This window comes from Neodiprion virginianus, chromosome 7 (genome assembly GCF_021901495.1).
Source record: "Neodiprion virginianus isolate iyNeoVirg1 chromosome 7, iyNeoVirg1.1, whole genome shotgun sequence".
Taxonomy (NCBI): domain Eukaryota; kingdom Metazoa; phylum Arthropoda; class Insecta; order Hymenoptera; family Diprionidae; genus Neodiprion; species Neodiprion virginianus.
Window position 1 is genome coordinate 1,811,133 of NC_060883.1, and position 21,256 is coordinate 1,832,388.

Here is a 21,256-nt window from a genome sequence, read left to right on the forward strand (position 1 = left end):
GAAAGCCCGTGTCGCACACGTATAAACGTGGTTGCCTATAATTAGGCGCTACCACTTGGAAAAAGCGACTCGGAGAAATTGCAGCGAAAAATTACTCCTGGTATCAGGAGAACATCTGAGCCGAGGAGCTCTATCAAAGGCACGCCTTATTCCTGAAAGCCCGTGTCGCATAAGTATAAACGTGGTTGCCTATGATTAGGCGCTACCACTTAGCTAAGCAACTCGGAGAAATTGCAGCGAAAAATTACTCCTGGTATCAGGAGAACATCTGAGCCGAGGAGCTTGATCAAAGGCACGCCTTATGCTCGAAAGCCCGTGTCGCACACGTATAAACGTGGTTGCCTATAATTAGGCGCTACCACTTGGAAAAAGCAACTCGGAGAAATTGCAGCGAAAAATTACTCCTGGTATCAGGAGAACATCTAAGCCGAGGAGCTCTATCGAAGGCACGCCTTACGCCTGATAGCCGTGTGGCGTACATGTAAGTTTGGTTGCCTATAATTAGGCGTTCCCACTTAGCTAAGCAAAGCGGAGAGGTTGCAGCGAAAAATTACTCCTAGTATCAGGAGAACATCTGAGCGGAGGAGGTTGACCGAAAACAGACAAAGTGTCAGGAAAACAGCAAAAGACAGTCATTTACAATTTATTTGAGACAACATTTATTTTATAATACGATGACAACAATAAATCAGGAGTGATAAATTATTTCATTCTACAATCATACTCTTATATACAACGGTAATACTCAATAAATCCAAAATAATCATCATCTTATTATACAAATGTACTTGTATGTATAAAGACAAGCTTAATTCAGTATCTTAGGTTTGTAGTCTTAATTATTTATTTATCGGAACGATCATGACACAAGTGTAAAAAATGTTCATTGTAAGCACTATACAAGGTCTAATCACTTGCTATCACAGACGCATTTCACTATTTCATTCGTAATGCTAATGACAACAATAAATCAGGAGTGATAAATTATTTCATTTTACAATCATACTCTTATATACAACGGTAATACTCAATCAATCCAAAAAAATAATCATCTTATTATTATTATATTATATATTATATTATACAAATGTACATGTATGTATAAAGACAAGCTTAATTCAGTATCTTAGGTTTGTAGTCTCAATTATTTATTTATCGAAACGATCATGACACCAGTGTAAAAAATGTTCATTGTAAGCACTATACAAGGTCTAATCACTTGCTATCACAGACGCATTTCCCCGTTTCATTCGTAATTCTAATAACAAAAATTAATCAGGAGTGATAAATTTCGAAGTGATCGAATCGCCGAAACCCTCAACTCGATGGAAAAATTGCCAATTCCAAATGATTCTTGGCTTTCAACAAAATAAGAGAATGAAGAACAACTCACCTTTTATACCTTTTACATGATACATGTAAACAGACAACATTCGCATATACATTACATACGCACCACATACATTTAATATATCAAATCATTGCATCAAATCTCGGCAGCGTCGTAAACAGTCGCGTTATTACGGAACGTCTGGGAATAATCAATTCGTTATCAAGAAAACGGGAGTAGAATTTAAGTAATGAATCGAGGCAGAGAGGAGGAAATATTTTCTATTGCAGCTCTGCTCTTCTCTGATCCGTTCCTCGCCGGACTTAGCGAAAAGCGATGCCGAGACGTCGCAGCAAATACTTGAAGCAAAGTCCAACGATCCCTGTAATATAACGAGAAGAATATAAGATGATTATTATGAAGAATTCGATGGACACGTTAAAGAATTTCATTAATACAGCGAGTAAATATGTTATAATATCAAATAAATTCAACTCCTACTTACGTCTTGTTTGTTCGAATAAACTTTCGCTTCATCGGTTTCGCCTGATTCGCAGAGCGAGCAGTAAAATCGGAAAACTGCACTCTGCAGAGAAATATTTCGGGTGGGTAGCTCGTCTCTTTTTCAACCCCCGAAACCAGTCCTCGTCCCCACCTTTGCTCGTCTGTATTTCCGGTCCGTTTCAGAATAGTTCGACTTCTGGCTAACATCCAAACCCTTTTCCTCCAGGTTGGTCGGTTCGCTGCTTCGTCCCTGAGTTTGGGTTGGAATGAGATGGAATAGAATGGAATAGACGCAAAATCCAACGTCACAATGTCCTCTCCATTCTACACAGACACATGTCCAACAAAATTAGTAGTACGTATGGGCAGCCAAACAATTTTTCTCATTTCCGGAAACACATGCGTTTAATACGTCTAAAACAAAGATTTATCTCTTTGTTTCATGCCTGTATTGCAACTTATTGTGCCCGCGACAGGAAACGGAGTAACGAAATGCATTGGAAATAATATTGCAATTTTGTGAATTTTCCGATCTACACAATGGTCAAGTCATTTTTCATCTATCGATAGCAATTTTTGAGAAAAACGCGAAAACCCTCAAATTAGGGTAAAAAATTACTTGAGGTGCAAGTTCCTAAGTGTCGAAAATCCCTACACCCAAAAATTCAGCCACATCCCGAATATTTTCAATTCATGCCTATTTTGACTGGACTAATAGCTTACACGTATGCGCAAGTACGGTACTCGGGGTTTGGGGAGCGATATGATTTGTCGTTGACTCGTAAATCAGGATTAGACGACGAAATTTCGTACCCACATACCGAGGAACAAACGTACCGGCCTAGCAACCAGCCTGGTTCACCACTACTGGTAATCTAAGTTGGGGTCCAAGTCCGCGTCTGTGGTTGACTACTGAGAAATTGCACCCCCTCGGTCCCTCGGTTCTCACCGAGAGTACCCAAGTACCTTCGTTTCAACCCGGGAGAAACACCCTCTCGCCCCTCGTCGGCCGATTAGAAACCTCAACTTCCAACGAGCCGTAATAAGCCGCCCCTTATTTCTATTACTTCCCCTAAAGCCAGGAAGGAAGGAAAGAAAGACAGTTCCCGGGTGTTTCAAACGTTTCCAGATGCTCGAACATTTTTGCTCGGCCAATTTGCAATGATTTATCGTTAAGATGACCGAGTGCATTTGCCTCCTTAATTTTTTATTAAAGTTATATAAGCCGTTGGGAAGGCGGGGGTTGTTTTCGCTGATTACAACACGTTACTCATTAACGCTGTTAATTCGTTTCACTCTACCTCTAAACGTGGCTGTTATAATTATTTTTATTATTCCTATTATTGTTATTATTATTCATGTTCACATTATTGTTATAACTGTTACTTTCCTGTAAGCTGTTGTGATAAACGAATATAAATGAGTGCACGGTAATATACATTTACCTACAGTGTATGAAACATTCACCTGTAATGTATAGTATAAATAAAGGTGACAGTTTTCTAGCTTACGAGCTTCCGCCTTTCTCTCTGCAGATTAATACGCTCCGCGCATATACGATTAAGTCGGACGTTGATTTAAAAAGTAAATTAGCTTCATTAATAAGCCAGTTTTAACCCAATTATGAAGTATAAGTTGTGAACGTGACACAACAACAGCAATAATGATCCGGCTTTACTTACTAACACAAATCCGAAAAAATAAATATGAAGTTTTTATCTTATCGAATGAACAACATTTTTTCGTGCGTATAAAATTCGCGGACGGTAAAAAATGGGAAAAAAAAAAAACATTCCAAAAATAATTACAACGATGTAGTATAGTATTAACGAGGATGCGAAGATAAACTCACTTTGTTTATCTTTTCGGAATTCGTGTTCGCTGCGATGCGAAATATTGCGTATGGAGAAAGTAAAATAGCGAATAAATAAAAATCAAAAATAGAAGATCAACCGAGGAATATGAGCGGGTGGGGATGAAAATACAAATGTTGGAAAGAGGGATTCGCGTGTGGACTGATATCGTCACGGGACGTTAGCAGGGGAATTTCGCGAGTCGGGAGCGGCGGGGGTGGAGGGTGGATTCGGTGCGAAATCCGGGAGGCGTGCGACGGGGTTTAAAAATATGATTTTAATACCGGTGCTCCGGGGTCGCCGTATATCACGCTTTTGTCCTCCCTATACCTAGACCCTATTGTCTCTGGCTATGCAGGACGGTGTGATGTATGTACATGTATACACACGTGTCTCTCCCGATATACACACACATTTGTGTGTAATTCTCTGGCGCAGACCGAGAGCCGTTTGCCCCTTTTCGCGAACCGCGGCCAAAAACGTTCGTTGGTTGTACGTATAGTACGTACAATAGTGTAATGATAAATTAGGCGAAAGTGTACGTCGTGATAATTGAAAATTACATACGTATATCATATCGTGCAGGTAGTATTAATAACGCCCGAATTATATTCGATTTTTTTCAACCCTTTGGAGAATAAAAATAAAGGGGGATAAAGTTTGACGGAAAGGGGGGCAAAGGGAAAAAAAAAAACTGGGCGTATATCATTTGGGAAATAATTGTGAATGTGAGAAATTTTCGTTCAATTTATCAACGTATTCTTCACCAATCCACAATATTCTTCACCAAATTTGTAAGAAAAAGTACAGGGTTAAGCGAAGCAGAAAAATGGTTGTCGAGTTTTGGACTTTTGACAAGTTCACCGTTTCGTAAATTTTTGATTTTATAATGTATCGTTTTACATTATTTTCGTTGACGGTAAACTGCGACCTTTCTATTCTTTGATATTTGCAAAATTCCATGCACATTTGCAATTTTAAGAGAAGAAAGAAATTAAAATTTATAAACAAGTTGTGGAATAGTTAAAACTACGCTCAAAGATGACACGAAATTTCTGACATTGCTTACAAAACTCAACGAATCGAGTGAATTTCCATTTCAGACGTAAGAATTACCGATTATGAGTAAAGGCGGGTGTTGAACGTTTATTGAAAATTTGCAACGACTCGTAGAATTTTCGCTTTTTCTCTCTCTCTTTTCCTGGCAATGTAGGTACTATACGTATTAATTCTAACGACAAATTATTATCGCATGATATATAGTCAGGTATGTTTGTATATCGTTTTATGCAAAGATATTTTATTAGACTTCATGAACAGGTGACACGGGCTCGAATTATTGGATATTATTATTGTGATCGTTATCATCGTTATTGCCATTGACATTATCATTATCATTATTATCGAAACGGTTATGCGATTCATAATTTTGTTATCGATGGCGTTCGATATTATATCTATATAAAATACGATTCCCCAATTCGAGCCTGCAGTATTATACATATCTACAGGCAATAAATTGGAGGGCTCTCTGCGGGTGCAGGTTAAATAAAGAGAAATTCAGAAAAGGGGGGAGTAAAAGCGAGAGAGAAAATAATTCGTACGATTTACCGCTTGTCATTTATCTATATATATATATATATATAGATTAAAAATACTGAAGCATATTTTACCCAACCCGTAATAAAGGATACAACACCGATACAATTTTCAGATTTCTAATCGAATTTTTGTTTATCAAGAAAATTAAGCCAAGTGGCAATTATTTTTCTTCTGCCGCTGGTGAAAATTTTACTTGCGAATTCATTTTTTATCGATCTCGCCAATTTACGCACAAATTGTGGGAATTGATAATATTAATATTGTTATACGCATGGTTTGACAGGCGGGTAAACGTTTAGCAGAAAATTCAATTATCTGATTTGTTATTGTATTTAAGGCACATGTACTCAGGGAGATTGAAGAGAGTGCAACCACTCAGTTCTGAACTTCAATTGAGGTGGTCCACCGCCCCCTCCTCCTCCTCCTCCCCCTCATCTTCTGCAACCTGAAACGTCGTCCAAGAGCCTCGCTTCGACTCGCTTTCCGCAAACCAGTTTCCTTAGGAAATCCTCGAGGCATCCGTTTTGCGGACGTTCCATTGCCGGAAGCAGAAGCGACCGCTTCGCGGAATTAAAGGACCCGAGAGAGAGAGAGAGAGAGAGAGAGAGAGAGAGAGGGAAGCGGATTTGACGATTGATTAATGGCAATTACGTCGTTAATATCAATTGGAACTGGATGTAGGGAGAGTTGAGAATTTAAATGAAGAGGGTAGAACAGTTCATTAGCGGAAGTAGCGCCGAACGAATACTGTAATTTTGCAAATTTGTGCGAATTAGAATTGAGTCGAAGACTGATTTTGGAATTTTATTAAGAATTAAGGCGTGCGATTATCAACGACTTCAATTATCGGGTAGGGGGTAAAAAACTAGAATTACTGATTCGCACAAGGACAAGAATAACAAATTTTCATAAACGTGAAAATTTCATTCGTATAGAATTAAAAAATGTGGATAATTCAATAACGCAAAATTGAAAACGTAGTATGTCGAAATAGAGAAAAGCGAAGCAAAATCGAGAATCTGTATACGATTCTACAATGCCTCTTCAATCTTTTACTTCTCCATACTTCGATCATCAACATTTTTAACTTCTACATATGAAATTTAAAATTATCGGTAGGCATCGATTCCGTTGATTTTTCTATACTATTTCACGCCCATCCCAATCATAGAAATTTCTGCTATTTTTCGAATTCGATTCGCATTCATATCCCGACGAAGGAAACAAGGAGATGCGCGAAAGCGGCTTTTCCGCGATTTAGAATATTCGTAATCCACCGTAAGCAAAAAACTGTAAGGTGAGAATAATAAGTTTAGTTGTAAAATATGGAGAAAGATGCAGCGATATCCGCGGTCTGCGTCCATTATACACGTAAATACACGATCTGCATAATGCATGCATCACGTATAACACAGACACACGGCCTGCACGCGTTTTCCGAAGCAACGACGCGGAAGCGGAGGAAAGAGGGACGCGTTTAACCGATGATCAAAGGGAGCGAAGCGCCGGTCCGTAGAGCCGACACCTAACAACCCCGTATTTCACCACCAATACGTACGTGTCGCATATGCAACGTGCGTTTTACAACCCACCGTTGCATACGGCAGCTTTAGTTGAACAAACATTTCGGTCGACACTGTGCTTTGTGTATAAATAAGGCGCGGAAACGCCTTTAAGTACAGCTTTAGTTGTAGATAAAATTTCCAATTTTTCTCAAATAATTATCCAACAATCGTGGGATGCTAATCGGTATAGACTATGTGAATGACTTGTTTTTTTTTTTTTTTTTCAATGACTCCTATTTCGTAAATCGTCAATATTCCTGGATAAAAGTGTGTTGTAATTGTCGATAAGAAGAAGAAGAAAAAATGTAAGAAAGAAAAACCTCCATCCCTCAAAATTTACCGCGACCCTTAAGATTTCGGGGTGAAGCAATTTCACGGATCGTAATATATGAAAATAAAAATCGTGATAAAAGTTGTAGTAATAGTGAAAACGATGATAATCAGGTCCATTGCAAAGGCAATATATATACGTATGAGGCTTTCGAGGTGAAATTGTGAGTTGCTATAAAGAGCTGTAAGAATGACCGTTTATTCGCTATGATTTCCAATCTACAGACCTGATCTTACCCCGGAGCGCTGAAGAGGGTGAAGAAAATTGGGGAAAGGAAAACGAAAAGGAAAAAAAACCTGTGTAAGGGAATTAAGGAAGCGAATGGATCTTGCCAGGGGAGAGGATTTATTCCCGTCATTTTATTGTTATTATTATTATTATTATTATTATTATTATTATACCCGCTCTAGGGTACACGTGAAGTAGAAATAAGAATTGGTTTTTTTTTTTTTTAATAATGGATTTCATGATTGCTGCGGAAAAATTCAAAAACGTTGTTTGATGCAAAAAAAAAAAAAAAACAAATCAAACTACATTAAAATAATTCATACAGAGCGCCTAGTGCATAATTGTTTGTATTGAAAAATAGGGGCGTAAGGCAGAGAAATTCAAATCATCTATACGTGATACGAGTTAAAGACATTTGTCAAGTTGCTTATGTACAAAACTCACCTGCCTTTACACCGATGGCTAGGGGATGAAATCGTGACGTATGGAAAGAGGACCCCTCATGATAAGGGAGCTGGGTTAACTGGCTATTTTCAGAGTGGTCAAACGGCGATTATTCGCGTTATTCGGTCCCCTACCAAAAAAGAAAATATTTGGTTTCGTTGACGTCAGATAAAGTTAGCAAGGTAGAAAAATACTTGGTCTGCTGAAACCAAAATTTTTCTGACGATCGTTTTACGAAACATCGTTCAAATATTGTTCTTTCATACGCCTCAAGTTTGAATCAAGTAATTCTTGTATCATACTTGAATAAAAATTTGTGAAAATTTGCTTTTTTGCAACCTTCGAAACCGATGTAACCCCTTTAACAGCCCCCGCAACCTTGAAACGAGAATTCGGGGAATTGACGCGTGTGTGCAAAGCTCGCGAGTTACCGATGCATATACCGTATGTGTGTATGTGTGTGTACATATGTACGTACGTGCATGTGCCTTGTACATACGTGTACACACGGCCAGGCTTTCGCGAATTGGGGGTTCAGGAGTCGCTAGGGAAGGGATGGCGAAATGCGTTGGGCCGTGAACTCGCCGATAACACTGAGTTATGGCCGAAGCCTCGCCCCGATTCTCCGCTTCTTCGCATGCATGTATAACACGCGTGTGTACATCGTGCGTATATTTTTGCAAGACACGCAAGGAGGGAGAAAAGGAAAAATCGGATAATCGCAACGTGATGAAAAAAAAAAAAAAGAAAGTAGTAACAAGCGGCGTTAGATTGGCCATGAGGCAGCCCTCGAACTTCGAAAAGAATGATACCCAGCAAGAATTTATCCAATGAAAGCTGCTGATGACGAAAGTGACGATGGTATAAATATTATCCTTTTTCCTGTTGTTTTTACAACCAGTTGTTGTAAAGGAAATCACCCGAGTTATAATATAATAAAAATAATAGGAAGAAAGGGATGTGGGCGCGTTATAGGCGCTGTTATATACCCCAATATACGCTAACCGCGAATCGAGTATAATGTAGAGATGTTTATAAGGGGCAGGTATGAGGGTTTAAGGGGGGAAAATGGCCGTATACGCTTATACTTATACGTCCGGAAATTCGGCCTTTAAGAAACCGTTTCGACGGGCGATATTCTTATTTTCACTTTGCCCCATGGAGCTGTTTCGAAATTCGTACCAAGTAAACCCAGGAGTACCCATAAGTCGGAAATTCTTGGCGAACTTTCCCCCTCGCCTGTTCGGCTTCGACGTCAATGTATTTCAAGTCTTATCAATCAAAAAAAAACCCGGGGAATGAGCTGTTTTTACAAGCACGAACCCGCAACGTCGTGCCTAAGAGTTTGCAAATTCGCATTTTATAATTTTACGAATATGAATACGGATCTTGGAAATTTTGCGAACTAGCGGGGTGAATAAAATTCTTGCCAATTTTTAACAAATCAACGAGTTTTCAGTACAGCGCATCTCAGCGTTTTCTTAAAAATTGGAAATACAGGCAAAAACCGATTGTGAGTAAGAATAATCAAGTCCGTCGATTAATCGAATTTCAAAAATAATCGGTTACTTTCGTTCATTCTTAGGAGTGGACTATTCAATGGTTGTTAGGTTTCCCCGCGTTCCCCGTAAAAATACCACCTTGGGATCTTACAATCAGCCGATATACCGAACATCCGGCAAAATCAACACACGTACAAGTCGATTTTCCGGGCTCTGCTGATGAAAGCGAGAAAAAGAAAAAGAGAGCCTCATCTCGACGGGCGAAAACCTCGGCGTCAGCATCCGCGAAACTAGGGGATGGGGTGTCGATAACCCCGTGTTGCAGGGTATCAATTCGCGTCGCCGGGCAGGGCGGGAATTTCGATCAGGGTTTCGGGCAGCAGCCGCACGCTTTACGCTTTACACCTGTAACCCCGGTCGCTTCATCCCCGAACGGAGTGCATTGACACCCCTGGTCGACTGATGAATCGACTATCCGATTAAGTTCGCGCTCGATTTCACCCGCGAATCCAGCACCGGCCGGTGATCAATCGGTGATTAAGATGGTGCAGGTCGTGTTCCTGATCCACGACATGTTCCACGAAGGCATTGAGATCAAATCGTCGATCGGAAATTTTTATTTTTATATAAATTACGATATGACGGGAATGATAATTAATAGCGATAACGAGGTGGGAATAAAAATAGGGTAAACACTCTTTCTTCAACTCCCGGTATTTCCAATCTCATTTTTCCCCCCTATCTGTGTTTTTTTTTTTTTCTCGCCCCCCCTCTTTTTCCCCATCGCGAACTCGTGTCCTCGCATTTTACCCACGGTATTATTTTCCTTCGTTTGTTATACCTCTTTGTGTACCTAACGGTTATAAATTATTGGGTGATAGGGGTACATGAATTTCATTCGAAACGGGACCGAGGTGAGTTACGAAAGTTTAACATCCCTTAATTTCCAACTTTCCGAATCGCTGTATCTTTTATCCCGTCGCCGTAAATATTTTCAACAGGGTATTTCATACCCCGCCAATCTTCTCATTTTTCATTCCTGATATTCGCGAATCTACGATCTGCAAATTATTATTATTTTTATTTTTTTTTCTCCTTAAAGGGGGTGGTGTACAGATTGGACGGTCTAAAATCATACCTATCTTTAGGTGTTTTTTTTTTTAAAAGAAAACTAAAACGCTCGAAGCTATTTGAGTTTAACGGCTTTATTGTTTATAGTATCAAGAACAATTTGGAATTTTTTCATTTGAAATTAATAAAAAAACAAAAAAAAAAAAAATGGTGGAATTAGCAATTATTTAACCCCTTTGAAAACCCTACATTTTCTACATTTCCTTACCGCGATAGGACGTGATATAAGAGCGTAAAAAAGAATAATAATAATAATAATAACAATAATAATAAAACCCAGTAAAAATGGTTAATAAATCGCGAGAAGGTTGATAACGCTTTCCAAGTCTGAGATAAGTAAGCAAGCAAGTGAGTGAGTATAAGATAGAGATACCTAGGGTATAAACCGTCGATGAGGATGGGATATGAAGAAGGAGAAGGAGAGAAGAAGTAGAAGGTGAATCGATATCGAATATAGTCGTACAGTTATGCCACCCGCATAGTTCTATAGCTACATGATAATAGTTTACGGGGATCGGAGCCTTATATTGGAAAGCCCGCGGGGTGAATTCGCGTATTCCGTAGACGTTTAAGATTGTCCGGAGGGTTGGCTTTTCTCCGGGGTGTGTTCGCCTTGCCGCGGTGATAAAATTTCCCATATATTAATGACCATAAAAAGTCTCTCAGTATATTGTAGAATAAAGGGGAAAAAAAAAAAGAAAGAAAAGAAAGATCGGTTACACTGTAAATTATTCGTTACACATAGATAAACACCTTATACGTTGGCTGTGTAAATATATGCACGTTGTAATACGTGTGTTTGCGAATGTTTCCCTGAAAGGAAGAATAAAACGAAATAACGAGAAGAGCCAGGATAATTTATAACCGAGGGGATGGGGGAAAGGAAAAACAGAAGAACGGTAGCGGGGTGGGGGGGGTGATAAAATCCCAGTTTTGTAAGGCGAAACAAAAGGAAATTATACATACCGCAAAAAAGGGTTTCAACGTTTTTACACCCACGAGACATCCTCGCTTGTATACCCAGCTTTTGATTATGCGGTTGCAGCGATGATGGGGCAATAATAATCTCATACGATACAAAACAGAAGCTTTGGGAATAATAAAAAGTGAAGAAAGGAGATTTTTTCTTTACCCTCGACATAAAAAATTGGTCCTTGCATGAAAAACATCCATTACAAATGGATAAGTGGAAAAAGTAGAAAGAAGCGTATTATATAATGTTATGAGATTTTGCGCGGATAAAACATCTGGCAACTCGGCGGGGGGGTAAAAATATGGATCCTCGTTAGTCGGGGAACCGCGCGTTGAATAAAATCAATGAGGAGGATGTAAGGCGCGATGACAGAGCCGTCGATGAAGGGGACGAAGGGGATGAAGGGAGAGGCAGGAAGCATTGAAGCCGGAAAGGGCTTCTCTGTCTTATCGTAGAATAAATGGATTATAAGTATCCCGGGTCGTCAAGGAGGCTGAGGTACGTACATAATCATCTTTGCATATTCTCATTCCTCAATATTGTCATCATCATCATCATCATCATCATCATCATCATCATCATCATCATCATCATCATCATCATCATCATCATCATCATTATCATCACCGTTCTCCCCATTCTGTCAAAACATATCCCACTAAATATGATAATGCCGCACCGCGGTGGGAAAAAAAACACACACACACACGCGCAAAGAGACGAAAATCAGGGTACTTTTTTCATCCCTCGTCCTATTGTCCCTTCCTATTCCTTTTATTATCCCTTCTTCTTGCCTCGGATGTTCTTCGATGCGGAAGTTCAAAGTCGTTCATCGATCCCCTCGGACTTTAGCCTGAAAAATCGTGAACGATGTAACAATTGTCATAGTAATAAGAGAACCAAAAAACTAAAGTAAAAATACGCTCAAGTCTTGACAAAACTTCTTTGCCGTAATCACAGGGTGTTGTAAAAATAAATGAGTGAAAAAGGGGGATGGAAATGAATGCGTTACATAACACTTGGAAAACAAAGAATATGAAAAACATCGGGACGTTGAGATAACGACAGTTTCGAAAAAAAAAAAAAGTAAATAAATAAGGTACGGCAACGCTAAAGTTATGTAAAAATGGCGTAATAAAACATGAAAGAAAGAAAATAAATTCACCTCACGTTCGGTACGACCGCGAGGCTAGTATTAAGTGTGAGGTGATAAATAATTCCCTACCTGTGCATAACATATGCATAAATGTACGGTTTGGTCGCGGCCTCCCTCCCTTTCATTCCGCGCGTATACGCGGTATTAAAAAATAAAAATAAATAATAATGATAATAATAGTAGTAGTAGTACTCGAAGTAAAATAAAAATCTATGCAGCCAGGATAATAATACACGGGGGATGCTGACGCGGTTCCTGAAACTTCATACCGTGGTTAAGGTTTCGGATATAATGTAAAATGCATTGAAAGAAAAATTTTCATTCGCCAAAGGTTTGTCATGTGTGTTTTGATTTTAGATTTATGATATATTTCGCGCGTACAAAGTGAATTACAAATTCTTCTTTCAGCCGTGCGAAAATCAGAAATGCGAGAAATGTCGAATTTCCTTTGAAGAAAGTGAAGAAAAAATTGAATTAAAGACGTTGATTCACTTATCGGTTTCAACAAGATGCCGATCAATATTTCTTACGACGAGTTCGAATGAAAGATATTTTCACGAAGGCTTTGTATATATTCATTTCAAAAATGCAAAAAAAAATTGCAAAACAAATCGTTGAGCAGTTCGAACGAGGGAGGATAAAACAAGGGAATAAAGTGAGAAAAAATGTAAGCACGAGCAAAAAAAAAATAGCCAAGTCGGATAATCTCTTCGCGTAACGAGTGTCACTTATTACCTCGGTAAGACCGGGCATTGAGGCATTTTTGACGGCGTTTACAACGGCGCAAGAGGTGCGGAAGGGTGAAAAGAAAAAAACGGGATCGCGAATGTGATTGGCGGGAAAGAAGTTGCAATTAATTCGAGTAAGAGAACGAGATCCCCCCTCCCCCCCAGCTTCTGACAATGAGTTAAAACACTCGACTCTCTTTACCCTTTTTCCTTTCCCCTTTTTCTTTCATCCATTCCCTCAGTTTTCCCCTCCCAGCTCTTGATGTAAAGGACAAAGAAAAGGGCTTCAGAATGCATCCGAAATCTCTGCTTTCTACGCCGGCTGCACCGTCAAAGACGAATGGAACGAAAGTAACAGTAAGAATTAGCCGGGATTAATTTTCAACTCTGCGAATTTGAGAGACCTCAGTCGTTACACTTTGCCCGGAATTCGAAAGAGTTTTTCAAAGTTACAGTTAGAAACAAATAGATCTGGAAAATCCCTGTTTCGAAACAATGATAACTTGGTGAAAAGTATTGGTTCTGAGCGAAAATCACTTATTCCGATATCAACGAATCTTTACGGTTTCGTGATCAAACGTGAGAATGTAAAAAAAAAATGGAGATTTGTCACAAACATCGCTCACTAGATATGAATCCGAGAGATGAAATATAATGGATGGAGAGTGATTTGTAATTCGAATGCATGTAATTTAATATATATTGGTGGAGAGAATAAAAAGTTTAAAAATACGATTACATTTTGGTCCGCGGTAACAGAAGGCCGATGACAAACAGGAGGGAGAAGCGAAGAGCCAGAGCCGAATTTATTACTTATACATTTATGGAGATTGAAATTAATATTACATTCGAGATGGATATCGAAGGATCGAGGAGGATCGAATCGGTTTACCCATCTGCGTGGGAATTGATTAAATTACTTGCATGTGTATGTACGAATATATGGGGCATTCCACGCCAACTCGACCAAATCGAATCTGAACACAGTTTAAAAGATTTTCTCAAGCCTACACGAAGCAACAAAAGCCTCAAAACTCGCGCTACTTATTTTTATCTCGTTATTTTAAGAATATAAATTTATCCATTTCAAAGGAAACTGCAATGAAAAAACAACACTCCATTTTTGCGGAAGATAAATTGATTTCTTTTCGAAAAATTTGAATAACTTTAAAGTTATGTAAAACAAAAAAAACACATGTTGCGAGATCTTTGCCAAAATGAACTCTTCGTCAACGATTTTCCGTTATGGCACGAGATCGCTTTTATCGATACAGAATTTTTGGAGATTGTTCAAAAAATTTTTTACGCCTGTTAGGTAATTTTGCACAGAACGTCCCGTTTAATTCTATGTCAGGGAAATCGATATCTCGATACCGAGGATGTATGCAAATTTTCAATCGCACAATTGTTTAGGCGACTCAAATGATCGTGAATTGAATTAATTTTAAGCCGGAATATCGCTGTTTAATTTACGACACTCGATACGAATAAACGAATAAACTCACCAATTCCTTGCACCTGATTTCCGGTTTCGCTATGTACCTGACCAGCAAACCCCGTCTAGTTTTGAAAAATATAGACAAGAGCGTGAATGAATTTGACGTAGAATGGCAGTTCCATAAATATTATACACAAAAAATTGTTACCTTGAAAGATCCGGATTTTCGGCTTCCTGACCGGTCCTGTAGAACCACCTGTACAATTTTTCGATATTGGTATTGTGGCCGCCTCTTTTTACCGGAACTCGAACTTGCGGATGGGGAAAATTCTTCGAGCGATAATTTTCCCAAGACGCCTTCGACTCGCCTGAATCCAACGATTCGTCGAAACGGTGATACCGAGGAAGATGTCGATGGGGATGATCGCTGTCGAAATTTTTTGCGTAACTGTACGGGTCGTTGTAAGACGATTTCGGATTGACCGAGTCTTCGTTTTCGCCCTCCTCTTCGATCGCCGCCTCGTTGTCATTTAAGTTGTAAATTCTCGAAACGTAATTCGTTGGTCCCGAAAATTCTTTGCGACCATTTTTTGAACCCGGTATTTTCACCAGGCCCACTTCGGTAGATCTGGTCATGCCGTTGTAGGGCGATAACTCGATGTCGCCGATTTTCAGTATCACCTGCACCTTTTTCGCATCCCGAACCTTGTCGAGAAGAGAATAAAAAATCAACCATCATTTTTACAGGTCAAATTTAAATCCATCGTTATTTCCCAACTCAAATTCAACGAATTTGTATTCACTTATTCTATGAGGGACTTACCGGAATTCCACGATCAGTCGAAGAGGGATGAAAAATCGTCGTCGTCGTCGTCGTAGTTTGGGAGTGAATTGAAAGTTCGGCCTCTTCGTCGCCGGAATTTCCTGCGATTTTGTCACCGTCTTCCGGTTTCGTGACCGCCGGAATATCCGGGTCATTTTCCTCACTTGTGGCGCTGTAAGGAATATCGCTGATTCCTGCGACGTGGCGACTCGAAACGGTCGTCGATTCCAACGATTCGTGAAACCTGTCAGAGATCATTCGATAACCGTCTGGATTGCCGTTGATTTTCTCCGAGAATTGTGATACCGTTGAAAACTCGATCGACGTGCCGGGAAATTGTGACGAATGCGAGATTTTTTCCGTTTCGAAATCATTCTTTGCAAAGCTAGTTTTAATTCCAGATTCATTTTCAACCGCGATTCCAATTTCAACATTATTCTCTGTGGTTGAATTTTCTGTTTCAATATCGTTTCTTAAAGTTGTAATTTTTGTTTCAACATTTACATCGCTTTCATTTTTGATGGTAAATTTGGCATCGGAATTATTCTTCGCAGCTATCGGTGTTTGAATGTTACTTTTTTCAGTTGTCATTATCGTTGAAAAATTATTTCCTGTAGTCGCAATTTCCGTTTCGGTATTATTGTAATTGATTTTAATCCCGGTTCCGGAATTATTCTCAGCCGTAATTCCAGGTTCCGAGCTACTCATCGTCCCATAAATACTCGATTCGTTATTAATCTCAGTAGTGTTTTCAGGCTCGGAAATTTTCTTCGTTGCGTTTTCAAACTCGGAATTAATCCGAGTCCTATTTTCAAACCCAGAATTATTCTTCGCTGCATGAAATTTCGTTTCAGTATCATTCTCGATTGTAATTCCTGCTTCAAAGATACTCTTCCACGTGGTTTCGGATTGAGAATTAATCCGAGTAGTAATTCCAACTCCGATATTATTCATCGTACCGTAAACTCCACTTTCAATGTTACTCATAGCTGTACTTCCAATTTCTCTGTTATTATTCTCAGCCGTAGTTATTTCCGTCACGAAATTATTCTGCGCGGTAATATCCGTCCGAGTGGATCCTGGTGGCAAAAAAAAAAGATAGATGAAACTTTGTAAAACTGTATTAAAAAGTGACAATTATTACCATCGTCAACTACATAACGAACCTTCAAAAACAGTATCCAAATTTTTCAATGTCGTGTTAAAAAGTTGTTGATCGTTTCCTTCCTCCTCGGTGGTCAATATCGATCGGAAGTCACCAGTGGCATCAAAAACCCGCTTTATTTCAGTGGTGACGGAATTAGATTCGGTATATTTTCGATCAATCTCTGACTTCGAGTCATCTTCCCCCGAATCCAAAAGAGTTTTTGACACAGTGTTCGTTTCTTCCGTCGGATGTTCGACGACGGTTATTATCCGCATTGATTCGGTACTAGTCGCGGTCGTCTTCGGCTTGAGATACAAATTCGTTTTTCCTACGTCAAGTTTCGAGGCCGCAACGCCGGTCGTTTCCAAAAGATCGTCAAGCGATTCTGCGTAGTCGTTTTCTTCGTCGTCGTCGTCGTTTATCTCGCTGTGTATGAGAGTGGAGCGATAAAGCCGGTGAGGGAGTCCGTCAGACGTCGAGGAGGTTGACGAGGTGTGAAAGACCCTCTTATCTTCATCTTTTTCCACCCCGTCCTCGAGACTTGAATTTTCTCCGCCACTTCGATCTTCCATCTGCGGCAGAAAAAACCTGTGTTAAAATTGGGCAAAAAAAAATTTTACACACTGATTTTCAACACAATGTTCGGTAATGAAAAGTAAAATCCGTTTATTTGAGTTTGATTTTTCCACTACTAGAATCCGAAATACGCGAGGCATGGCAATATGGCGCCGCGATTGGCAATCAGCTGATCTTATCGTGTGAATTGCGCGAACACGGAGCAATGAAAAACTTTGTGCAAGCACACAGGCTTCCATTTTATTACATCGAACGGATAGAGAGTGAAATACGGGCTAAAAAACAAGTTTTACAATAAAAATGCGGCTCAGTTTGCGCGGTACATTATCTGCCACAAGATGGCGTCTCTCCGCGCTTCAGATCCTGGTATAAAATTTACTTTCAGCATGTTTTACTTCTACATTTTACCTCTCTTTCCCGCACACCTACACATATTTATTTCCGTACTATCACACCCGATTCCCGCACACCTAGGGCTATAACCGGATACATAAACTCCAAATAGCCGCGAGAAACGGTAAATAATAAAGAGATCGAGGCAGAGGCGGGAAATAGAAGAATAAAAGAGACGGAAGAAGGAAAAAAAGCGCGGCAGTTATCGTAACAAGAAACGGGATTTACCGCGTCCGCCTACAAAATCCTCGCCTCTTTCGCATTCTTCGCCACCGTCTTTGTTTTTCGCGCAGGGCGTTGCCGATCACCGGCACCTTGTCCATATCTTATTATCTCAAGATATTTCCTCCCCCTGTCCCATTTTCGATTCTCTCTCTCTCCCTCCTTTGCTACCTCTTCGCTTTCGGAATTTATCGAAATCCCAAACCCTCCGCGATAGTTTATTTATTTTTTCTTCCGTTTTTTTTTCTTTTCTCTTTTAACCTAGGTCCGCGAAAAATCAAACAATGGACTACGAATGTGTTTAAATTTTTAATCTTAAATGTAAAATTCGTTAGGGATAAACTCACGTGACTGTTTTCCGTAATTTTTTTACCACTTCGCAGACGTTTGTAAGCGGTGACCAAGAACTTGTAAACCGTTTGAAAGTTGGATTTCAAAAAATCGTCTTGAGGGCGCTGAAGGAGATCGTGAAGAATTTTCAGTCTCATCCAGTCTGCCTGATCGTCGCCGAATGGCGATAATTCCGAATTTTTATATTCCACCCTCGCGAAATCGTCGCTGGTCAAAGCCGCGGCGTTTATGACCGGAAATCCGGTACCCGATTGCGGATCATCATTTTTTTCCGTAGGGTATTTCTCGAATTTCGCTATTTCACCCAGCGGTAGACACTCTCCCGTGATATTAAACTCTGCTGAAACGATTACGAGCGAAATTTGATACACCTCGCAGCCTACTTTGTTAACTGGTATAAATTATGAGCAGGTATGCGATAATCGGTTAAGCAAATTTTGAATAACGTAGAATGAAATAATTGAAAGACAAAAAGAAAAAAAAAATAGTACGTCTGCAAACCTGGAAAATACTCAAAGGTAGAATAATGCTAAAATATGTACGAATTTAGCAAAAAAAGAAAAGGAGAATTGAGGTATTAAAAAAAAAGTGTTTGGCACAAAATAAGCTTGTTTTGCAATTGACTTACTGGTTAAATTCACAGAGTTAAGATCTGCTATGGGAGCAGCCTCAATATTCATTGACCCGAAAAATATTGTCACGGTAATTAAACTTTGCAATAAAGCAAATTGTCGGATAAAAATTTCCCACCGCGGCATATCGAACGATGTATTCGTTAAAAATAAAAATAGACTGATATAATATTAGCCTGCGGATATTCCGAAGTTAATTATTCTTATGTTAATCAGTTATCGCACACACGCTAAAAAACCTTTGTTCCAAATTTAAGGATATCGTATAACAAGCAGCGTCTATACTTTCGAAGGAACACAATTCTTTAGTCAAAAAAAAATTTTTTTTAAATAAATTAAAATAAATATAATATTTTTCACCGGTGTAGAGTATTCGGCTATTGAGTTAAAAATTTTAAGTATCCGACAAAACAAACAACAAGAAATTTCAACGTGTTGTGTCTCTGCTCTGTGCGAGCTCAGAGTCGTTGAAAAATTATGAAACTTGTTTAAAATTCTACTTCTGCAGGGAGAAGCCGGCTATACAAAGAGATGAACGCGCGCAAAGCTTCTGAACAATATAATACCACCTGCAGCAGAGTCGAGTGATAGAAATTTGCATCACGAAGCAAAATTGTACACGCATGCATACATTAACAAAATAATCTCTTGCTATTATACATATAAGGATATATCATACGGAATACCGTGCGATTTTATGTATATCTTTTTCTCTGCATTTTGTACGATTATTCACCTTCGAGAATATTATTTTTACTTCTTATTCAAGTTTGTCGATAAATTTTTTCACACAGAGTACATAGAAGAAAATATGCCAGAAAAAAAGATTTTACACGCACCTAATCTAATATTACGTTATACATACGTATATAAACACCTATACATACATTATACTGTAAAAGGTATACTTACATTTTTATATTACATATTTAATTCTACACTGTATACGTATGTACAATATCAAACAAAAATACATCGCGCAACGTGTGCCTAATTAATTAATTTTCATCATTTATTATAACTATACACATGTATACAATGTATATTTTATACACACCTATGTATGTATTGTGTATATGTATTTATTTATTCATTTATTTATATATCATATCTATTGCATACGCATCGTTTTTTTTTCTTCTCTTGTACGCATACATATTTTTATAGGTATAGGGTACAATACGTGTATATACAATGTACATAAGATTTTCATATAAACATCGTTACAACTAGAGGACTGAAAAAAAAAAAATTCATTTAATTTTTGAATAATTATATTCTTTCCTTTGATATATATATATATAAGTATATATATATACTTTTATACCTATTTTATTCATTCGTTTGTTTGTTTGTTTGTTGAAACCCTGAGTCTACGATAAATTCTACGACCACGGCGAACGGAGTGTTAAATTATACGCTTTTGTGCGAGTATAAATTTTTGTAACTAAAAAATGTGTAGGAAAGATAAAAACAAAAAAAAAAAAAAAAATAACAATGATAAAAAAATAAAAAACACGCGCGTAAATTTGAGTTTTCTGTTCTTCCCGCAAAGGAAAACCGTCAGAAATTCGTTCGCGATTCGTTCTCTACGTCTCTGGGAAAAAAAAAAAAATTAAAAATAAAACCGAGAATTTCCCATATACTACTACGATTATTATTACTATTATTATTATTATTATCAGTATTAGTATTATTATCACAATTATCATCGGGACGATGCGCACACGTTGGAAACGAACGATGGAATATTGAAGAATTTGAAAGTACTTTTGAAAGAACAACAGAAGGTACCAAAAACTTGAACAAACCATTAAAACGTGAATATAACGAAGAGAAAAGAAACCGATAATTTGAAAACTAATTAATCACTTGATTGTTTCTCTTTCTTTTCTATCTTTCTCGCTTTTCTGCTTCCTTTTTTGTCGCGTTCACCGTGGTATTCAACAGCCAAGTTACTTTTCTTTGTCTTAGCATTTTTTTCTTTCTCTGCGAATATTTTTCGTTTTTTTCATTTTCGTCATATTAATTTTATTACACCGTATTTAATTTTTATGCATATATATTACGGTACGCGCTAAGCACTGCCGCATATTTCATGTACACGCACACACACGCACGCACACACGCGCGCGTATGCGCGCAATATTCGAGAAAGATTGGGGGGGAAAAAACTTCTTTTTTAAAAGAGTAGCGAGTCGTCGTCGGTTGGAGGAAGAAACAAAAAAAAAAAAAAAATAATTAGACAACAGAATAGGAACGGAAAGACAAACGGAAAAAAATTATAATTTGCTACCTATATTAAAGATACAATCTCTAGTCGAGAA

General features: G+C 38.5%; 1 protein-coding gene across 2 annotated transcripts; it reads right to left on the reverse strand.

The window, feature by feature from the left end:
* Nucleotides 1-1,099: 1,099 nt before the first annotated feature.
* On the reverse strand, nt 1,100-19,182 carry LOC124308548 (uncharacterized). 2 transcript variants are annotated; one of them, XR_006909012.1, is made up of 9 exons: nt 18,926-19,181; nt 18,294-18,637; nt 16,775-17,327; nt 15,609-16,687; nt 14,994-15,490; nt 14,853-14,907; nt 12,199-12,316; nt 1,836-2,158; nt 1,100-1,712 (listed from the first exon to the last, which is right to left on the reverse strand). XR_006909012.1 is itself a non-coding variant. In XM_046771359.1 (7 exons), the coding sequence occupies exons 1-7, from the start codon at nt 19,053-19,055 to the stop codon at nt 12,293-12,295; spliced, it is 2,682 nt and encodes an 893-aa protein (XP_046627315.1). In that variant the 5' UTR covers nt 19,056-19,182; the 3' UTR covers nt 11,251-12,292. The 2 variants fall into 2 exon arrangements, 1 of the variants encoding a protein (XP_046627315.1); XM_046771359.1 differs by lacking the exons at nt 1,100-1,712; nt 1,836-2,158 and having other exon boundaries at nt 11,251-12,316; nt 18,926-19,182.
* Nucleotides 19,183-21,256: the final 2,074 nt, after the last annotated feature.

Coding starts and splice junctions, on each gene's coding strand:
- LOC124308548 (XM_046771359.1), bottom strand. CDS start 19,055: ATGCCGCGGTGGGAAATTTTTATCCGACAATTTGCTTTATTGCAAAGT. Junction 18,638..18,925: donor TAACTCTGTGAATTTAACCA/GTAAGTCAATTG, acceptor TAATCGTTTCAG/CAGAGTTTAATATCACGGGA. Junction 15,491..15,608: donor CGACTGATCGTGGAATTCCG/GTAAGTCCCTCA, acceptor CTTCTCGACAAG/GTTCGGGATGCGAAAAAGGT.